At 43.0% G+C, this 18877-nt stretch overlaps 1 protein-coding gene across 1 annotated transcript; it reads left to right on the top strand.

Moving 5' to 3' along the window:
- The first annotated feature begins 1226 nt into the window (after positions 1 to 1226).
- Positions 1227 to 17434, top strand: LOC123139049 (vacuolar protein-sorting-associated protein 33 homolog). The gene is made up of 23 exons (XM_044558865.1): positions 1227 to 1538; positions 2287 to 2355; positions 2442 to 2481; positions 2564 to 2644; positions 2856 to 3050; positions 4462 to 4572; positions 4647 to 4712; positions 5011 to 5118; positions 5203 to 5247; positions 5432 to 5488; positions 7045 to 7139; positions 7460 to 7511; positions 7645 to 7704; positions 9401 to 9463; positions 9533 to 9639; positions 13943 to 14065; positions 14209 to 14290; positions 14429 to 14499; positions 15064 to 15144; positions 15735 to 15792; positions 15879 to 15943; positions 16590 to 16677; positions 17022 to 17434. The coding sequence occupies exons 2-23, from the start codon at positions 2303 to 2305 to the stop codon at positions 17121 to 17123; spliced, it is 1803 nt and encodes a 600-aa protein (XP_044414800.1). The 5' UTR covers positions 1227 to 1538; positions 2287 to 2302; the 3' UTR covers positions 17124 to 17434.
- Positions 17435 to 18877: the final 1443 nt, after the last annotated feature.

Raw genomic sequence — 18877 nt, 5'->3', positions numbered from 1 at the left:
AATCCGCCAGCTTCTTCGCTTCCTCCCCCTCCTCCTCTCTTCCTCCCCCTACCCCTGTCCTTCCTGCCTCTGCTCGGGACCTTGAACAGGGAAGAGCCCTTGTTGCTGTACAGAGAAGACAGAGCCGAATATGCTTAATTGGAATATGATAATTTGATTTTATTTACTGTCTATCTTCTGTTCAGATAGCCTACTATGGTTAAGAGAAAAACTTATGCATGAAGGAATTATGTCTAATGCAATATGAATCTAGTGATGCACTGCTACAATTCATGATTATTATGCCTTATGTTAATTGTTGATTTTTTCACGTTATCATCATCCAAATTATGTTGGCATGGTAATGTTTTATTGCTTGAATTATTTAGATTAACTCATCGAACATATGGCAAAATATCCGTTCATGTAGCCTACCTCATACAGGCTACCAAACACCGTCTCAGTACATCATGTCTTGTTTGATGCAGGCTACCAAACACAGTCTCAGCTCAGCATGCGTCAGTACATACATTGCTACCAAATAGTTGCAGATGCATGTACTCAGCATGTTTAGACTAAGCATGTCTTTAAAGGGGAACAACTATGCTAGGATGGGAATAGCCCATAGTGCGGGGCTTCAGGCTGCGCGAGCGCAGCTCGAGCTCGAACGCGAACAACGCGAGATTAGCGTGTGCGTGAATTTTAGGGACAGAACAAATCCAAAGATGATTGAGTTAGATATGAGATAACTATCATCTCCGTCCTGGTTTATTAGTCTTTTTTGTATTTTTTACTTAATTTTGACCATAGATTTAATTAATAAAATGTTAGTGCATGCTACAAAAAATTATATCGTTGGATTCGTATTTGAACATAATTTCCAGTGATTTTTTGTGACATGGATTAACATTCTGTTAGTTAAATATAAGGTCAAAGTTTAGCATAAAATTTAAAAAGGACCAATAAACCAGGACGGAGGTAATATTTCACATCTAGATGTGAAATAACAAACTCATTTAATAATTGGTAGGAATTAGATAGATTTTTTTATGAGTGGCCGAATTGGATATATAGAGGAACGTGCGTAAGATCGTTATGCATGGGCATTTGGGCAAACGGGCCTAGTTTGCTGCCGCTGTCTGTAGGTTATTTTTTTATTTAGACTTTACGGATGTTATGGGCCGGGTTCCGTCCCTGCACGCACACACTCCGACCGGCTGCCCGTCAAAAAAAGGGAAAAACTCCGACCGGCTTCGCTCCAAAAGAAAAGAAAAAAGAAAAAGAAAAACGCACGCCGCCCGGCTTTCCTTCGCCCGCTCGTCTGCCCCTCCGACGCCGGAGCTCCGCGCTCCTGCCCGCCGGCCGCTCTCCGCCCCTCTGCAGGTCCTCCACCACCCATCCCGTCCCGTCCATTCCTTACTCTCCTCCCTCGAGGCCCCGTCCCCGCCCCGCCTTCTCCTCTCCTCGGCGCCGTGGACTCGACGACCCCAGTTCGCCGCCGTCCGCGAAGGCGACGACCGGCAGCAGCGGCCCGAATCGAGGAGCGAGGGCCCTCTCAGGTGAGCTTCCCTCTCTCAAGTGTGGTGCCCCATGCCTCTGGTTAGCTCCCCGATTTGGACGATCCGGGGGTTTGATGCGGCTGCGATTTATTTGGGGATGGATCTGGGATGATGGATTTACCGTTGCTCATGCCATGCTAGCAAATCTTATGTAGGGATTTTGGATTCATGTCAAGTGTATGCCAAGTGAATGAACATTAGCCTCATAAGTACATGATTATGCTCATATTTCGTAAAAAATTTAGATTATCTGGGCAGTTAAAGTTTTTGGCCTTTGGAACGCACCAATGTTATTCCAAACCATAGCCCTGTTACTTGTTCCAACTTTGGTAGTTATGTAGTTTGCTTCTGTTTGTGTGGACTATAGCTACTACATTGGGATGTTCTGTTAGTGGATTAGTGGATGGTTTGATGTTAATTATTTCACTTCATTGAGCAGAATGGTTGTCATCTATAAGTTGCGAACATCATGTGTAATACTCCCTCCGTCCCAAACTTCTTGTCTTATATTTGTCTAAATACGGATGTACCAAGTCACGTTTTAGTATTAGATACATCCTTATCTAGACAAATCTAAGACAAGAATTTTGGGACGGAGGAAGTAGTACTTTTCATTCCCCCCTTTTAGCAGTTTTCCTCTATACTCTGCTACAGTCGCTGTTTATCTATACGCTATCTAATTACTCACATATGCATGCTTCTTTGTTTTAAGAAGAATATCTTTTTGATGTATTCGTGAAATATGAAGGTGTTGAGTGGGCCAAATGGCACAGATTCCAAACCTCGATAACGCCGCGCTCAATCTTACTGCCCTCAGGTCTCTTATCCTGATCTTACTCACTTCCTGTGTCTTCCTCTAAATCTTGACTTGTGTTCTTAATCTCTTTTAACCCTGGCATCCAGGGAGCAGTCACAGAAGGAACTTCTCAGCATAATCAAGAGTGTGCGTTTCTCCTCCTGCACTCCCTGTCGCAATCTTATGTACTTTTGTTGACATTGAAGAGTTTGAATTCCTTGTGTATCAGATTAGGGGGAAGAAGTGTCTGGTCATTGATCCGAAGCTTGCGGGTACCCTCTCGCTGATCCTGCAGACCTCGGTGCTAAAGGTTCGGTGATAGACTCTGGATCTGCTGCCAATAAGCGATACGTTTCATGTCCCTAACTAATATCTTAATACATAATTTGAACTTTGGGGATGTGCCATGGGAATATTCCTTCAAATACCTTTCGTACATAAACAAAAGAGTAAAGCCATGTTGCAGCTACTTTCTTTGTTTCAACTTGGATAGCTCAGACATGTTTTTTTACATTGATTAGGAATATGGCACGGAGCTGCGGATCCTCTCTGCTGACCCTCTTCAGACGGAATGCCCCAAAGTGGTGTATCTTGTTCGCTCCCAGTTGAACTTCATGAAATTTGTGGCTAATCAAATTAAGAATGACGAATCCAAAGGGCTCCAGAGGGAATACCACCTCTATTTTGTACCACGCCGTATAGTTGCCTGTGAGAAGGTATTTTGGTTTCTGTATATTTTATTTCCATTAATGTACATGCATGTTCTATTATTTTGTTTGGACTTATAATTCTAGTATGGTAGAATAATTTGTGAGACTCATGCGAAATTCGATAATTATAGACCTCATTACAATAAGAGATGACTCAAACACAATCACCATTGTCCTGTATGGATGTCATGTGTGTACTGTGGAATTTATTGATCTCATACATTACTACTGCACAGAAAGAATGGAATTCCATCTTGTATGGGTGAAATCTGCACTAGTAGATATCATAATTATAGTTATGCTTTGTTTGACTAGGTTTTAGAAGTTTGGCAAGACGGAATCAGTCCTTCAGAGTATTCCCATTTCCCGAGTGTATTCCTGTAGTTCTTAGCCCAATAGGTTTATTAGACATGATGCCAATGAATACGACCTTATGTACTAAAATGTTGACATGGCAGGTATTAACTGAACACGTGTTCTTTTCATTGCTGATGATAGGCCTGAAATGTTTTTCCAATCTGAACACCATAAATCTTTGCATTATTTCTTCCCAAATACAGTTTTATCCATACCAGTGACATATACAGTAGTTACCGTAGGATGGAACTTTTGTTACAGATTATTCATATGAATATTTCTTTACAATCTGAATAAGCTTCTCAAGGATTTCAGCTTGCCTGCTGCTTCACTGTTATATAAAGCTGATGCCCTTTTACTTTAATTCGTGACCCATTGGCTGTGTTGTTTTGACAATTAAAATTGAGAAGCTTGAGCTATGCATTTACACTAAGTCATAATGCTGGCTATGATCTTCTAGCGTCTAAACTAGCGATAACATATTTCAGTTTCTCTTGAACTTCGTCACCATTGTTTGGTAAAGAAGTATCGAATTTGACTAGCCAGAAGAGGATCCAGGAATGCTAACTATCTTTATGTATAATAAAATTAATAAATTCTAACCTATCTTTTGTAATGTCCCCTGAATTGTCATGTATCTGCAATGCTAATGACCAAATATCTGATTATGGATGGCACAGACAATTGTAAACCATGACTCAATATAGATTTTTTCTGAGTTGTAATATTTGTTGAGGAATAAATAAATGTTTACAAATTGGCAAATACATCACTCATAGCCCGTATGCAATTATTATACTACGTACATACTTTCAGGTGCCAAAAAATTATACTGTCCTGTTGTTTTGATGATTGGTAGACATTTTCCTTGTTATAGTAGTAATCTTATAAGTTTTTCTTCCCCTTAACTCGCGGATGCCCAAACACATGCTTAGCTATTGTTCTCAGAATTTTGTGAGCTTGGAGCCTAGGACACATGAGCCCAGGAATCCACTCCATAAATTTCTCTTTGCACTAAGGCATCTTCAATTTAATTCTCTTTTTTTTTTTGCTGACACAGATTCTGGAGGAAGAGAAAGTTCATCAAAAGTTGACAATCGGAGAATATCCCTTGTATCTAGTTCCTTTGGACGAGGATGTCCTTTCTTTGGAGCTTGACTATTCCTTGCAGGTACAGCTACATGATTGGTGTAGCATGTTTTTCTAACATTTTATTAGTCTCATTGGAGCATTTATGATTTTCAGGAATGCCTTATTGAAGGAGATACAAGTTCTGTCTGGCATGTTGCAAAAGCTATCCATAAGTTAGAGGTATGTATGTATGTCTTCCCTTCCTGTGTTTGGAATGTTTTGTACTTGAAATAATGATTACTCCATTTGTGATTCATTAGTTTATGGCCGAAATATTGTTATGGATAGACTAAGTTGCGATCGACCACTATACTTGACGTTTGCATATTACTTACCAACTCTGCATCTGCAATCTCACAAGTTTTTTGACACAATCTTTCGTTTACTAGAAAGCCTTTCACCCTATTTCAATGTGGGAAACTGGCTTCCATCAAATTCATAAAGTGTTGCTCTTACGCGTATAAGGTTTCTTTTCCAGTTTGCCTTCGGGGTTATCCCCAATATTAGAGCCAAGGGTGTAGCATCAACCAAAGCTGCAGAATTGCTGAACCATATGCAACTCGAAGACCCGGTCAGCATGGATAATGTAATGCCATTTGATTTCAACCTTTCATGACTCAGATCTCTAAATTCAGCTGATTGCCTAATTTTTACTTTGTGGTGCTTTTAGATGGGGATTCCAGAGATAGACACCGTTATTTTGCTAGATAGAGAGGTAATTTTCTGTTGTACACTTTGTGATCATTTCTTGCTTTTCTCAGCATATATGAACCTTTTCACTATTTTTTTAAGTGATCAAAGTTTTATATAAATTATAGTGATCTTAGGTGTGAATGTGTGATATATTTTCTTTTGATGTCTTCTCCTTTTCTGGAATTCATCTTCTTTTATTCATTCAGGTGGATATGGTGACACCAATGTGCTCTCAGCTAACGTATGAAGGTCTATTAGACGAGGTAGGCCATAAAGTTTTTGATACTGGCATTACTTATAAGTCACAAGTGTTTGATCTATTAGCTTTCTCTGTTGAATCTTGATTGATAACATGTGAACGTATGACTCTCCGAGCTAGCATGTTCCTGGCTTTCTAGTATTGCTTTCTCTTAAGTTGGGGTTGATGCGAAATACCACACAGTTTGTGTTCCTTGCCAGTCAAAATAAGACATTTTTATTGCCGCCTCCATCTTTGTTGTAGCTCCTCCACCAGATCATGCGTGCAGCAGTGTAGGCCTTGTAATGAATTCAGCAGTATGTATGTTGTCAACCACAGTACACAACGGGGTAAACACCGCCGGGAGGGTGTTCGAATGGAGTCAGCCTGATTGGGGAAGCGATTAGATCATAGGTGGGAGATACATTTGGGAAGGAATAGATTGATTTCTCATTGTTTGGATGGGAATCAGACCTGGCTGCTGGCTATATACTAACAAACTCAATCTCTATTTGATAACTATCTACTCTATGCATAACTGCGTGATAGCTATCTACACCAGCTGATACATACGGCTGTTGCCATCCACCCTAGTGTCGCAGCCGTCCGGCTGTAGTCCCAAGGTCCACACCTCCCTAATCTCTACCAATGACGTGTAGTAAATTTTAAAAACCATAGAGTTGCAGATGGAAATGACAGGATGCTACCAAAGGCCACCTAAAACTTTGGTTCTTACTTGGTAATGGTTCCTTGAGCCTTCATGTTTACTACCCTAGTTCCAAAATAGATGTCATTTTAAAATGTATGCAGACAAACTGCTGTGAATTTGACATTTTAGACTGGCCTTTGTTGGTGGATTTCTGTATCAAATGATTTTTGGAATAATGTGGTCAAAGGTGTATACTGAACTGTATGCCAGAAACATCTACCCTGGATGGAGGGGGTCCTACACATTGTTGTCCTAATCGAATGACTGATTTGTCATTTAATATTGGTCTATCCAGATGGCTACTGGAGTTAAGCTGCATACAGAATGTCGTATCCTGACTGAACTAACTGTGATAATATCTTGCTTTTAAGTAATGTCCACCTTGCTTTGGATTGTTGTCTTGAACAGGAGATGTGAAATGCAGGTAGACAATATCCCTGTTTACTCTTTTACCCTCCTAGTTTGCTAGGTTATGTGCATTGCAATGGTAGCAGTGATCATACTAGTTTTAATTGTGTTAGAACAAGCAGGGTGCAATGATATTTTGGTAAATGGTGAACTCGTTAATCTTAGACCAAGTGGAAATGCCTATGCAGTTGCATACTTATACTCGTCTTTGCAGCAGGGTGTTGCTTAAGATTTTAGCTCATTGGCTGGGTCGGTCTCGGTTTTATCAGTATTGTTTGTATGATTCTGGAGCAACATTAACTCAGGTGTATCCGCTGCATGAATGGCAGTGGTGTGATGTTTATTGCCTAAATCAATGCAACCAAAATGAACTGAATTTCTACCATCCTGCCACTGCATTTCCATTACGAATCTAAATTTAAAGTAGCTTTGAATGAATCGTGTGATTATGTTTTATTCGACAGATGTTGGAAATTCATAATGGATCTGTGGAAGTTGACGCCAGCATTATGGGTGCTCAACAAGATGGAAAAAAGGTCAAGGTTCCACTCAATTCAAGGTAAACTATCCTTGGTATGTACTATCTGGAAAACAAACAATGAACATTGTTATAACGATGTGGCGTGTAACAATTTTGTGTGTGCAAGAATTGTTGCTTTGCTGTTTGGAAGCTTCCTCTATACGTGTATATTATTGCCATTGACATCCCACAATATTGGTTTTAATTTTGTAGTGCATTTCTGAAGACTCAAATTTTGCATATGTACAAATACATTTTCAAACCTTCTTAGATTGCAAGTTATGCGTGTGCAATGCTCCTATGTACATAAGCATGCATGGATTTGGAGCTATAAATTTATGTCGCTGTTCTCTTTTCAGTGATAAGTTGTACAAGGAGATTCGAGACCTCAACTTGCATGTTGTAGTTCAGGTTCACTCCACTGGCTTTACCTCTCGTATATCTTGTGTGAATGAGCTTTGCACTAATGTTGTTGTTCTGGTTGTCATGCAAGCGGACATAAATAATATCGTGTTCTGGTCATTGCAAATTGTTTTGACTGCAGGTCGTCCGCCAAAAGGCAACGTCCATTCAGCAAGATTATGCAGAAGTAAAATCAACGAATGTAAGTGTAAGAACTAAAGAGTTTTGCATCATGTTGTGTATTCTTGGTATGCATTATCTTTTAATATTTGTCATGAATGTCAACTAGGTCCACCCAGCAGTAGGTTAGGTCCATGTGGTCCGTGACTTATAAATTTTAATACAATACAATGCATATAGCTGTGATAATTTCTCTTCCCAGAAAGCTAGCATGATATTAAGAGCGAAGCAACCCCTAGCCCATCCACCATGCCAACCTCTTTGCGTGCGGTCTGCCACCTCCGCGTGTGCCCCCACCAGATTTGTTCATCCATGATCAGTTCCCACCTTGGTTGACTATGGGTATCTACTTTGTGTGTTTCAGTATTTGAGATTCTAAGGTGGATTACATGTCGTCGTATTTTCTATTTTCAATTCAGCTCCAGCATCATGCTTACTCCTGCTTAGTGACTCGTTAGATCTGGTATAGCAGTCATAGGTGTGTTAGTGTGCCTCCCTTCTTATGGTGCCTGAAAATGCTATAGCATAGTTCAATCACCGGTGCCTGGAGTCAATCGCAGGTTTGGCCTCGAACGTTCAAATTCGGAACAACATTGACTCATTCTCAAACTCTAGTGCCTTAAGTATGTGTCTCATCTCTCATGTATACGATGGTGTTAATATGTTGACTAGGAGGGATAGGCTTATCTAGAATCCTTCACAATACTGTTGAATAAAAAGGTCCTAATATGATGTTAGTGTATAAGGAGCACCATCTTCAGCTGATTTTCTTTGAGAAATTTGACTGAATCCCTGTTTGTATAAATAACCACTTTATGATTGATTTTTTTAGATACTGGGCTGACAAGGAATTGTTTTGTTATATAGGGTCATAGTTCGAGAGTTCATCTTAGTCGGTCTATATTTTTGATCTTACCCTCTTTTTGGCAAGATCAAAGTTTGAATTCTTTGTAATAAACAATGTAGTAAGGTTGTTGGTTATATGCATCTTAGGAGGCAGAGGCCAGGGGTAATAAAAGCTTCCATTTTCTATTCTATTTTTTTTTGAGAGTTAGACATCATTTTTGTTGTTGGTGTTTGCATTGACAGGTTGCTGTCGCTGCAGTTATTTTGAAATATGGTTAATGATTCTGTCTGTTATCATATTCAGAACAAGAGTCCGTATCCATTTCGAACGATATGTTTTCGTAGTGTAAATATGATTACATTGGCATGAATTGAACTATCTGATGTGACAGTTTTGAAGAAGAAAAAGGACCACTAAGCATGTACAATATGAAAATATTGTACTGTTAATTTCAGAACTATCATATATTGCCCGTTTGGCAGCTCTTTAATCTTCACTCAATATTTTTTTTATGTGGAAATTCAGAGAACACGTCTCGCGTATACTTCACATAATATTTGGTCAAAATTTGAACTGTTCGATTTGGATATTCGGAGGACATTGTCTCACGTATACTTGATGGAATGATTTGTCAAAATTTGAATTGTTGTATTGGGAGATGCTGCTGGCTTTTGATGTTACATTTGGGGTAAGGAGTGATGAACACAGGTGTTAGGATAAAATTATAAGTTTGTCCCTTTTTATGAGAACTACATACTTTGGATATCCCACTAGGGAATTTTCTGTTTAGCATCCAAAGTATCTGCATGTGTATTCCAGTTGGTTTCTTTGTTGCTTGAATGGAAGTTATCTAAATATTTTTCATAAACAGACGCAATCGGTTTCTGAGCTTAAGGATTTTGTGAAGAGGTTACACTCGCTACCGGAGATAGCTGTGAGTTACTTAAATACCTAAGTTTGTTTACCTCTGCTTCCACTAATTATGACACATTGTATGATTCAGAGGCATGTTAACTTGGCACAACATTTGCAATCATTTGCGGCAAAACCCGCATTTCATGCCAGAGTAGAGATTGAGCAAATAATACTGGAGGCGCATACCTATGAAACGTGAGTTTGTTTTAGAAACTTCTCAGTTTTCTTTGAGTTACTTTCTGTGCATTTGTTATAGTTTATTCCCCCCTCTTAATTCAATGCTTCTTGAGTTCTACTCCTTCCGTCCCATAATATAATTATATTGGATGTAATAAGATCTTATATTATGGGACAGAGGGAGTATTATTTATTAACGCTTTATTTTCTTTGTTCTTGCTTCTATTGAATAATCAATTTTGCACCCTGAAGTTTCGGGCTGGTCACTTTAACTCCCTTAGCTTCCTAACCATGTATTCTATCATCTAAACTTTTGGTATCAGATCAAATAACCTCTTATTGTCGGGTGTTGAGGCGATTTTGCCATGTGGCTTTGCATGGATATTTCTAGCTGCTTAGCAAGCTGTATAATGAAGAGGGGCGATTCTCTTACTTGCCACTGTGGAAGCTTCTATGTTCCCTATATGCGTTATGATGGCAGCATTGACTGCTCAGCTGGGTTGAAAAAGAGTAGTATTCTTGAGATGAGAGACACAAACTTTGGGGGATTGAACTGGACATTCTTATTACTTGACTAATTAAAACACAACGCCTCCCTTTTTTTCATGAAAACGCAAAGGACCCGCAAAGGACCTTTGTGTTTCTTTTCATTGAAAAGGTAGAAGTTCAGTCACAATCCTCCGAGGAGGTGCGGGGTGCAAAAAGATGAAAGAAAATTAGTGAACCTCCTAGGTTGAAGGCAGAACAACCCTGAGCCCTTGAGCACTGGCCTCTGGAGGGATGATGTCTCCCGCACCTGCTCCCTGCCCCCTCCCTCTAGCCTAGCCTAGCCCTCGATGGCGACTTCACCGTCCACACCCTCCACCCCGAGGACTTCTTAATCCTCTTCAGCTCCCAGCTCACCAAGAACCGCCTCGACGGTGACCACTTCATTTGCAACCCACGCTTCTATCTCTCGCTTCATCCTTGGAGCAAGCTCGCCCATGCCGTCTCAAGCGAGTTCGAATACCGCGTCGAGCTTGAGCTCGAGCTCTGCGGCATCCCCGCCGAAGCATGGCACCTTTCAACGGCCGAGCACATCCTTGGAGAGAGCCGCTGGATCGAGCGTCTCCACCCCCACACGCGTTCCCGGGCAGACCTTGCCACCTTCCGGCTGTCGGGGCGCTCGCACGACCCTGCCGTCATCTGCCGCGCCGCTACTCTAGAGATTGTCGAGTAGATCACCTCCCGCGTCGGCTTTGGCGCACCATGTCAGGGCGCTCACGTACCCCATCTCCATTACGCTTGTCCGCGCGGAGGTTGACAGGCTTTGCCCCTTGGCACCCCCTTGGCACTGACCCTGATCGCGACGGTGGCGCTAGCGCCGGCAGTGGCCTTGGCCTTGGCCATGGCTCTGGACCTGGACGTGCGCGATGCCGTGGCAGCAAACGCCGACGCATCGATGCGCAGCCCACTGGACGTGCGGATGGCATGGTCATGGACGCCCTGGGCTGGTGTGCCGGAAACCGTGCTGTCCGTTCAGATGGGGTGGCCGTCGCTTTTGCATGGCCTGCCCCTTGCGCCACGGCGGTACCACTGTCCATACCTTCCCTGAGGAAGGAGATGATGCCATGGCCAGGCTAATGCGGGCCCCGCCAATCTCGTCGTCGTGCCAGAAAAGGAAAGAGTAAAAGGAAAAAAAATCAGTCCTTGGTTGTGGACCAGGCCCCCAAAGCTGTTGGGGCAACAGACGGTGGTCCGACAAGATCTGTGTCCCCATTGTTGGCGCTGGGTGGCAGTCCCACATTGGCTGCAGACCCACTTGAACCATCCAGAATTTTGAACTCGTGGTGGTCTTGCACACATGAGGACGATTCTGCTGGGTCCAGCCTTGGCTCGTCTGATCCTAGGGCTTGTCAGGGTCTGGACGCTTTGAGCGAGATCCCAGACACCCAGCCTGAAGAGTCAGTACTGCCAGCCAACGATGATCTCTTGTCGGGACAAAGCAGTTAGCACCTGGCGCGGGGCTGGGCTCTTCCGCTGACCAGTCTGCGGGGTCCCCGAAGGACAGGGGTGCGTAGTACACCCCAGTGAGTTGTTTATGTAGTACAATACAAAACCCAGGCACACCAATCAGTGCATGAGTGACGCCATGGTCGGGCCAATGGACCCACGACACGACCAAACCCAGCCCTTGGCGCCAGTTCTCCGCCAACCCTGGGGACAATCCCCGAAGATGGGCCGCAACTGTTGTCCACGGCCCAGCGGGCTCGTGTTGAGATCCTACAGAGGCCCTTGGTCCAATCCATGCCGCCAATCCATGCCGCCAAGGACTGTTGCTGGTCTGCCAGGCACGCCGAAGCCAGCGATTGATGACCACGCCTCCTTTCGGCCTGCTCCCGGCCGATATGCGTCACCGCCGCTCACAACGATGATGTGACGATCCAGAGGCTGTGCTGCTGCTCCCCAATTGTGGACGCTGGGCGTGTTCCTCTCAGCCGCCACCAAGCACCTAAATGCGACCCTGCCGACCCCCGGGAAGAGGCCACATCGTCCTCTGAACCTTGCTCCTTGCCGCGGCCGCTCGGCATCTGCTGCATCGCCAATCGCAGCGCCACCTACAACTGAGAGAAGAGCACAGGTCCAAAGACTGCGCATGTTGGGGATTGTAGGTACAAACCAGAACATCATGGCCGCAGAGGTGAGGGCCTATGATGGCATGTTTGCTGCGCCCATCCCGCTCGCGGTGCTCACGGCCACTGTGGCCCTTGTCGACCATGAGTCCTAGCCTTCCTGGCCTCCCCGCCGATCTTCTCGGCAAGCGTCCAAGTTGCTTGCGAGACTTGGTCATGCTTCGGCAATCTTTCCCATCGATCTAGTCCCTATGGATCACGGCCTAAAGATTGCGATTTGGAATGCGCGCGGGCGCTCGCACCTAGCCCACAGTGGAGAGTGGGGAGCTGTATGAGGGACACCGCTGACCGCATCACCAGCTGTGCACAGCCCTGACCCCCATGCTGACACCTTGGGTGGGCCAAGGGGGGGGGGGGGGGGAGGGTACAGCGCACACCACCTCCGGTGGAGCCACCTGCCGCTGCTGCACCCTTGCCAAGATACGCCCGTCACTGACCACCACTAGGCATCCAGGGCAGCCCTTGGGCGACGACATGTTGGAGGGGCGCGAGAAGCTCCGTTGCTCTCGGTGGCAGCAGCGAGCGGACGAGAAGAGAAAGAGGCTAGGGTCATTGGCGGAGCCATGGCTCGGCCAGCCTGGGCGGCTGCCTGGGCTCAGCTGGTGAACTCCACTGAAGCAGTAGAAGAGAGCAAGGATTCAAACTTGGTGATCCCCTGCCCTTGGCGTGATGGTCAGGTCTAAGTAATCTGAAGAAAGGAAGCAATGAACCAATCTGCAAGCTGCAACATCCTTTGTCTTTGGACCACTGCCATAGCCACGTGCACTTCCTGTGGGAGGGAGGATTTACTCCTCCCACGTCCGCCTTACCTTGGTGCTCCTCCATGTGCAAACTGTCCAGGCTTCCTTGATCCTGCATGCTGGGAACTGTGGTGTCTGTGCTCAAGTTTCTGACCGCCACACAAAATGGCCCTCCATGCCACCAGCAGCTGCTCCTTGGTGGCAGACGGTGCTATTGGAACTTTGTATTTCTAGTTTCTAGGAGTAGCACACATTTTATCCCTATGGCCTATCAGACTGTTCCCATGTTCTTTTTAGTTTGAAAATATAAACAATTCATGCATTCTCGCTGATTCTGCTGGGTAGTGGTATGCCTGTGCTTTGGATGAGCTATTGTATGCTGGGATGCACACGTCATAGGGTTAAACCTGTTCGGCCATGTGGTGGTGGGAGGGGAATGGAGGTGGGAGCCTTTTCGGAGGTGTGAACTATCCTTTCTTGCCTTCTAAAGGGTGGAAGTTCTTCATTGATTTTCTACATGGATTTCTCGTGCTTTCTTGGGCTCAAACCTTAGCTTGTTGCTTTGCTGTGATTCCATGTGTCTGTCGGTCTAGTAACTTAGATGACTGTATGCTGTCATTTCCTGATTTACTAACATGTGAAGGGTACAAAACGGAAAAATGCTAATGGGTACTGTTTTAGCCTACCAATTGCCATACTGGTATGAAACAGCAAGTTTTTTCATGTCTAATGCCAAAATAATATAGGTCTGATAGAAGATTCAATATTTGCCAGTGGCATATAGAAAGTTTCCCCCAAAATATTTTGTGCAATCCACTCCCTTGTTTTTGGCTTTTAGGATATCAAGCTGCTGTCAATTAGTTTCCTCTGATCTGTGTTGAAATATTAAACTAAGCTAACCATGCCCAGGTGTTACGAGTACATTGAGGAGATTATACAGAAGCAAGAGCCTATTGAAACTGTACTTCGCCTTCTAGTGTTATTTTCCCTTACAAATGCTGGGTTGCCGAAGAAGAATTTTGACTACTTGAGGTATTCTTATATTTCTTTATAAATCACTGTATTTCTGGGATTTCATGATACTTTGTGTTAAAACTCTGTATATTTTCACTTTACAAATTTGCAACATACAAAATGTATGTTATAGTCTTGATTCATGTTTCTGCTTTTTCTAGGCGGGAAATACTGCACAGTTATGGCTTTGAGCACATGCCCTTGTTATACAATCTGGAAAAAGCTGGCCTTGTTAAAAGGCAGGTTAGTCAAAGTAGCTTCTCTCAACTTGGTTTTCTTCTTGTTTCAGATCCTTAAGCGGCTCCTCAATGGTGTTCTATCTTGTTATTTATTCCAGTTCCTCTCGCATCAGTTTCTATAATATACTATCATGTTGTGCAGGAATCGAGGACTAATTGGCCTGTTATTAGCAGAGCTCTCCAGCTTATAGTTGATATAAAGGATCCTGAAAAGTATTAACTGCATAAACTTCAGACTTACTTTGGCTTCTCTTTCAAGTTTCACTTATAAAACTTTATGCTGAATTAATCTCCACAAATTTTTCATCTTTCAGAAGGTGTAGTTTATTAATGTATTTTTTTGTTTATTTTCAAAACTGGCTAATTATGTTCTTAAAAAGTACCCATACTGATCTGCAAATGACTTTGACTCTAACTGAATGTTTTTGGAGTCTTGAGCTGTTGTGAGATGCAAAAGAATTTTCTCATTTTTAGTTGCTTCAATAAATAAAATTTGTATGAATGAAGAAAAATGCTAAATTCCATATTTCCAATGAAGGTTCATGCCATATGCTTTGTTGAAACTTGTTTGGTGTATTTTTTGTGTGTGTTTGAATATGTTGAAATGTTGTTCATTTTCCCTCACCATGTTATGGAAAATATTCATAACACTTCTGGGAACATTCATTCTTCTGCCTGTTGTGCATTTGTTACTAAGTTTCCATACTTAACTGTGATCGCAAGTTATCTTGGTCATGATAACAACTATCACTAAATTGTTCCTGTTTTCAATCTCAGCCCTGATGATATAGCATACATCTTTGCTGGATATGCACCTCTTAGTATTCGCCTGGTTCAGCATGCAGTAAGGTCTGGATGGTAAGTATATCCAATCAGTTTGTTTAAAAAAAAATCATGCTAGTTAGAGTGTAGTTTGCATGAGAAAATATGTTTAGTTTCCCTAGAGATAGATCCTTTTTGGAGAAAATAAGCTAAAAAATCAAACAGAGAACCCTGGTAAACATCTCTAGTGTGCTCTGAGTTACAGAAAGTAGGCATTATTTATGAACTTCCCTTTTTCTGCACTTTTAGCTGTAACAGAACTTTATACACGGTGAGAAATAATGGTGTCCCTTCTTTGCGCCTGTGTCGTTCTCTAATGATATTCTCCACAACACGAATGAACTTCCATTTTTCTTATAAGCATACTTATTCATTCCTTATGGAATGTAGTTTTGGGGAGCTCATTAATTACTTGTTTCGTAATACATCGTAGCAAAAGAGTTGGCAGTGCCAATTTGTTTGATTCATCTGTGTATGACTTCTCCCTTATAACAAGTCGTATCGACTTTCTTATCTATGATGTTATGTTGAGCAAGTTGTTTGCTTGAAAAACCAGTATTGAAGGGTTAGAAGGTGCCGCAGGTTAAGATGTTTTTTCCAATATCAATTTGTGTACCATTGTGCAGGCGATCTATTGAAGAACTGTTGAAATTATTGCCAGGTCCTCATATGGATTTGAAAAGAGTGAGCAAATATTGTCTATATTGAATTTCACTTTTGGGGATATCGAATGTTTTTTCTTAAGATACTGATCCAGTTTACTCATATAGGGTGTCTCGACCATTAGTTCATCAGAATTACTACCAGGTTCCGGGTCACAACAGAGTACCGACAGGTAAATTACCTTGATGTGAACTGTTGTTGCCACATTTTATGAATACTAGAAATGGAAAGGGTCTGGTTACCCCAATCATGTTTGCTTCATAAACTTGCTCGAATAATAGGTGCCAGCATTGTCTGTTGATCTGATATACCAGTTCCCATGTTATTTCATGATCTTACCGAGCAAGTATTTATCATGTGTCGAGAGTTAGACTGTCAAAATTGTGGTGTTCTCCACATGGTTTGATCCTAAGTTATATGATATGTCTGCTGTATGAGCTTAGTTCGACTTTTTTGGGCCATTAGACCTTGTGACATGTGAGGACTGAGGGTGTGTGATCATAAAGTAACAGATCTTGGAGAAGAGATTATATGTAGAGTCCAGGGGAGGACGTGAAGAGTAAAACTAGGGAGACATGAAACCAAGGTGAAAAAGACAAAGAAGATTAGTACTATTAATACTATCATTTGACATTGCATCCCCTATGACTTGTCCCCTGGAGAAGCCAAGAATTGCACTGTTTTGTTAATCGAAGTTGTTTGTCGCCAGAACCGTATGACTGGTTTAACTAGATGGTTTTCCCCTATTGTGCTTGATAGCAGTGTCATCACCAAGTTTTTCTTCCCCTGGATTTGTTATAATTGTCTGTTTGTTCTAGGGTTGGTCATCGCTCCCTGGTTCTGGTTGTATTTATTGGTGGTGTAACATCTGCTGAGATTGCTGCGCTTCGATTTCTTAGTGCACAGGTATGTATGTGCAAATTGATTTCCATTTTCCTTCAGATGTGAATAGGAAATGGACTCCAAAATGCTACAAATTCGGTACATTTTGGAGTTCCAAATTTGGAAAATAAAAATGGAAAGAGTTTGCTCCAGGTCCTTTCTACTTCATCCATTGTTTTCACTATTTTTCATGTCTAGTTCTCTTTAATGTTTTCTCAAAGTGATTGTTGGGAGTCTGAGTTTGACTCTGTAGATGAGGTTTTGCTTGCAGCTCGACATTACAGTATCACACTACAGTTTATTTCAGGAAAGTCCTGCCATAGACTCGAGTTTCTTACTTGCCATGTCCTGTCTCTTGTCTACTGCAGGAAGGAATGGGCTATGACTTCCTGGTTGCAACAACAAAGGTTATCACTGGCAACACATTACTGAGACCAATTATAGCCAGCAGCAAAGAGGGAATGATTTAGTTGTCTTTTCTGTGCACACCCCTTTTTGATTGTACAAAGCAGCGCACACCCGAGCCCAAGATGGGATTTTCCTTGGTTCAGTTCTAGGCTACTTCTATTCTGCCACCGGAAATGCTATTGCTTGCGCTCTTGCGTTCATCAGCCTTGGTTTTCTCGTCAGATAGCGCATGTACATCGATATCTCCTGTACAGACACAGCCGCGCTAGTTCCTTCCTTGGTGCTGGATGGAAGTTCAGCATTATGTTTTTTCATGTATATTCTCGAAATACACACCTTCATTTCTAACTCTGTTCTGCTTTCACCTTGTACATCAAGTGGTGCGATGGGTATGTTTAGTTCTTTTTTCTGCGCGGCAATGCCAACTCTGCGCTGCACCTGACTATGCGTCTGTTTTGGTTTGTGAGCGGCTCTGGGTTCGGCGAAGTGTCCGCTCTGTAAAATGGACCTGTAGGAGATTGGTGGTGTTCTGCTCACCAAAGCTATCTCTCCTCTATGCCGATTATACTTGGAAATGTAGTTGGCATAGTTTGTGTGTGTCTTGTCTGCAGTTTGCAAACTATGCCAACTATGGTGAAACCTCTTGCAGTTTGCAGTTATCTGCTCACAGATTCCTGGAAAGCTACATTGGTCTGATTGATCGAATCGAGCTTGTTGTCGATGCCAAAGGAAAAGGTGCTTTAGAAAGTTCAGGCACAAATTGTGCTGAATTTCTGGTGCAGGCAGGGACAGTTGGGGCCAAACACCTCGTTGTTCTAGCACGTCAATGCTTGATTTATCTTCTGCACACTGGATGGTGGACTTCACATGCTCAAAGCGACTAGTCATTTGAGATTATCAGCATAATATCGATAATTTTTCTGGCAGCCTGGAAAACACATTGCATGAGATTAAATACTTGGGGTATTTTCAGTTTGGCAGCAGGGGATTAGGCTGAGTTTGCATCTCTATTATACCAGGGGCGCGGTGTTCCTCTGCATTTTATTTTATTTTTACCTTTTTACTGTTTCTGCTGAATTACTGCTAAAAGAGGGTTGTCGCTTCCTTTCTTCTCTCTTCAAGAGATAGAGAGAGAACGAAAGAGGGACAGGGGGAAAGGGGAGCCGCCGCTGCCTCCTCGACAGGTCCATCCAAGCAACCATGACGCCGCCGTCTGGCTGGCTGCCATGCCGCCGCTGCCGTGGCTCCCTCCCCGTACTGCCCTTCCTCCACCTCGGTGTGGCAGCCACAAAACCTAGGCTTGGTTCCTGGCTCCCTCCCCGTACTGCCCTTCCTCCACCTCGGTGTGGCCACGGGGTGGCAGGTGCAAACCCTAGGCCTGGTTCCTGGGCTTGGTCGGCCTAGTGGATGTGGCTGTGCTCGACGCCGATTCCGCGACCAACGGCGCTCTCTCCCGACCCTCGCTCCTCATGCCTGCACCAATCTTCACCGCAGCTTGATGACATGGAGGTGAAGCTTAGAGGCTCGTCCGAGCCCAACTCATCTACTCCCTCCGTTCCTAAATATAAGTCTTTGTAGAGATTTTATTAGGTGGACTACATACGGAGCAAAATGAATGAATCTAAACTTAAAATGCATCTATATACATCTGTATGTGGTTTACAGTGAAATCTCTACAAAGACTTACATTTAGGAACGGAGGGAGTAAATGAGAGCAGCAAACTAATAAGAGCAGCCCCATAGCCATCAAAATAATTACATAACCAAATAAATAAATAAGAGTAGCCCAATACGTTACCTCAAAAAAGCAGCCCAG

The sequence above is a fragment of the Triticum aestivum genome, chromosome 6B (genome assembly GCF_018294505.1).
Source record: "Triticum aestivum cultivar Chinese Spring chromosome 6B, IWGSC CS RefSeq v2.1, whole genome shotgun sequence".
NCBI lineage: Eukaryota > Viridiplantae > Streptophyta > Magnoliopsida > Poales > Poaceae > Triticum > Triticum aestivum.
This window is presented reverse-complemented; position numbering and strand designations above follow the sequence as displayed.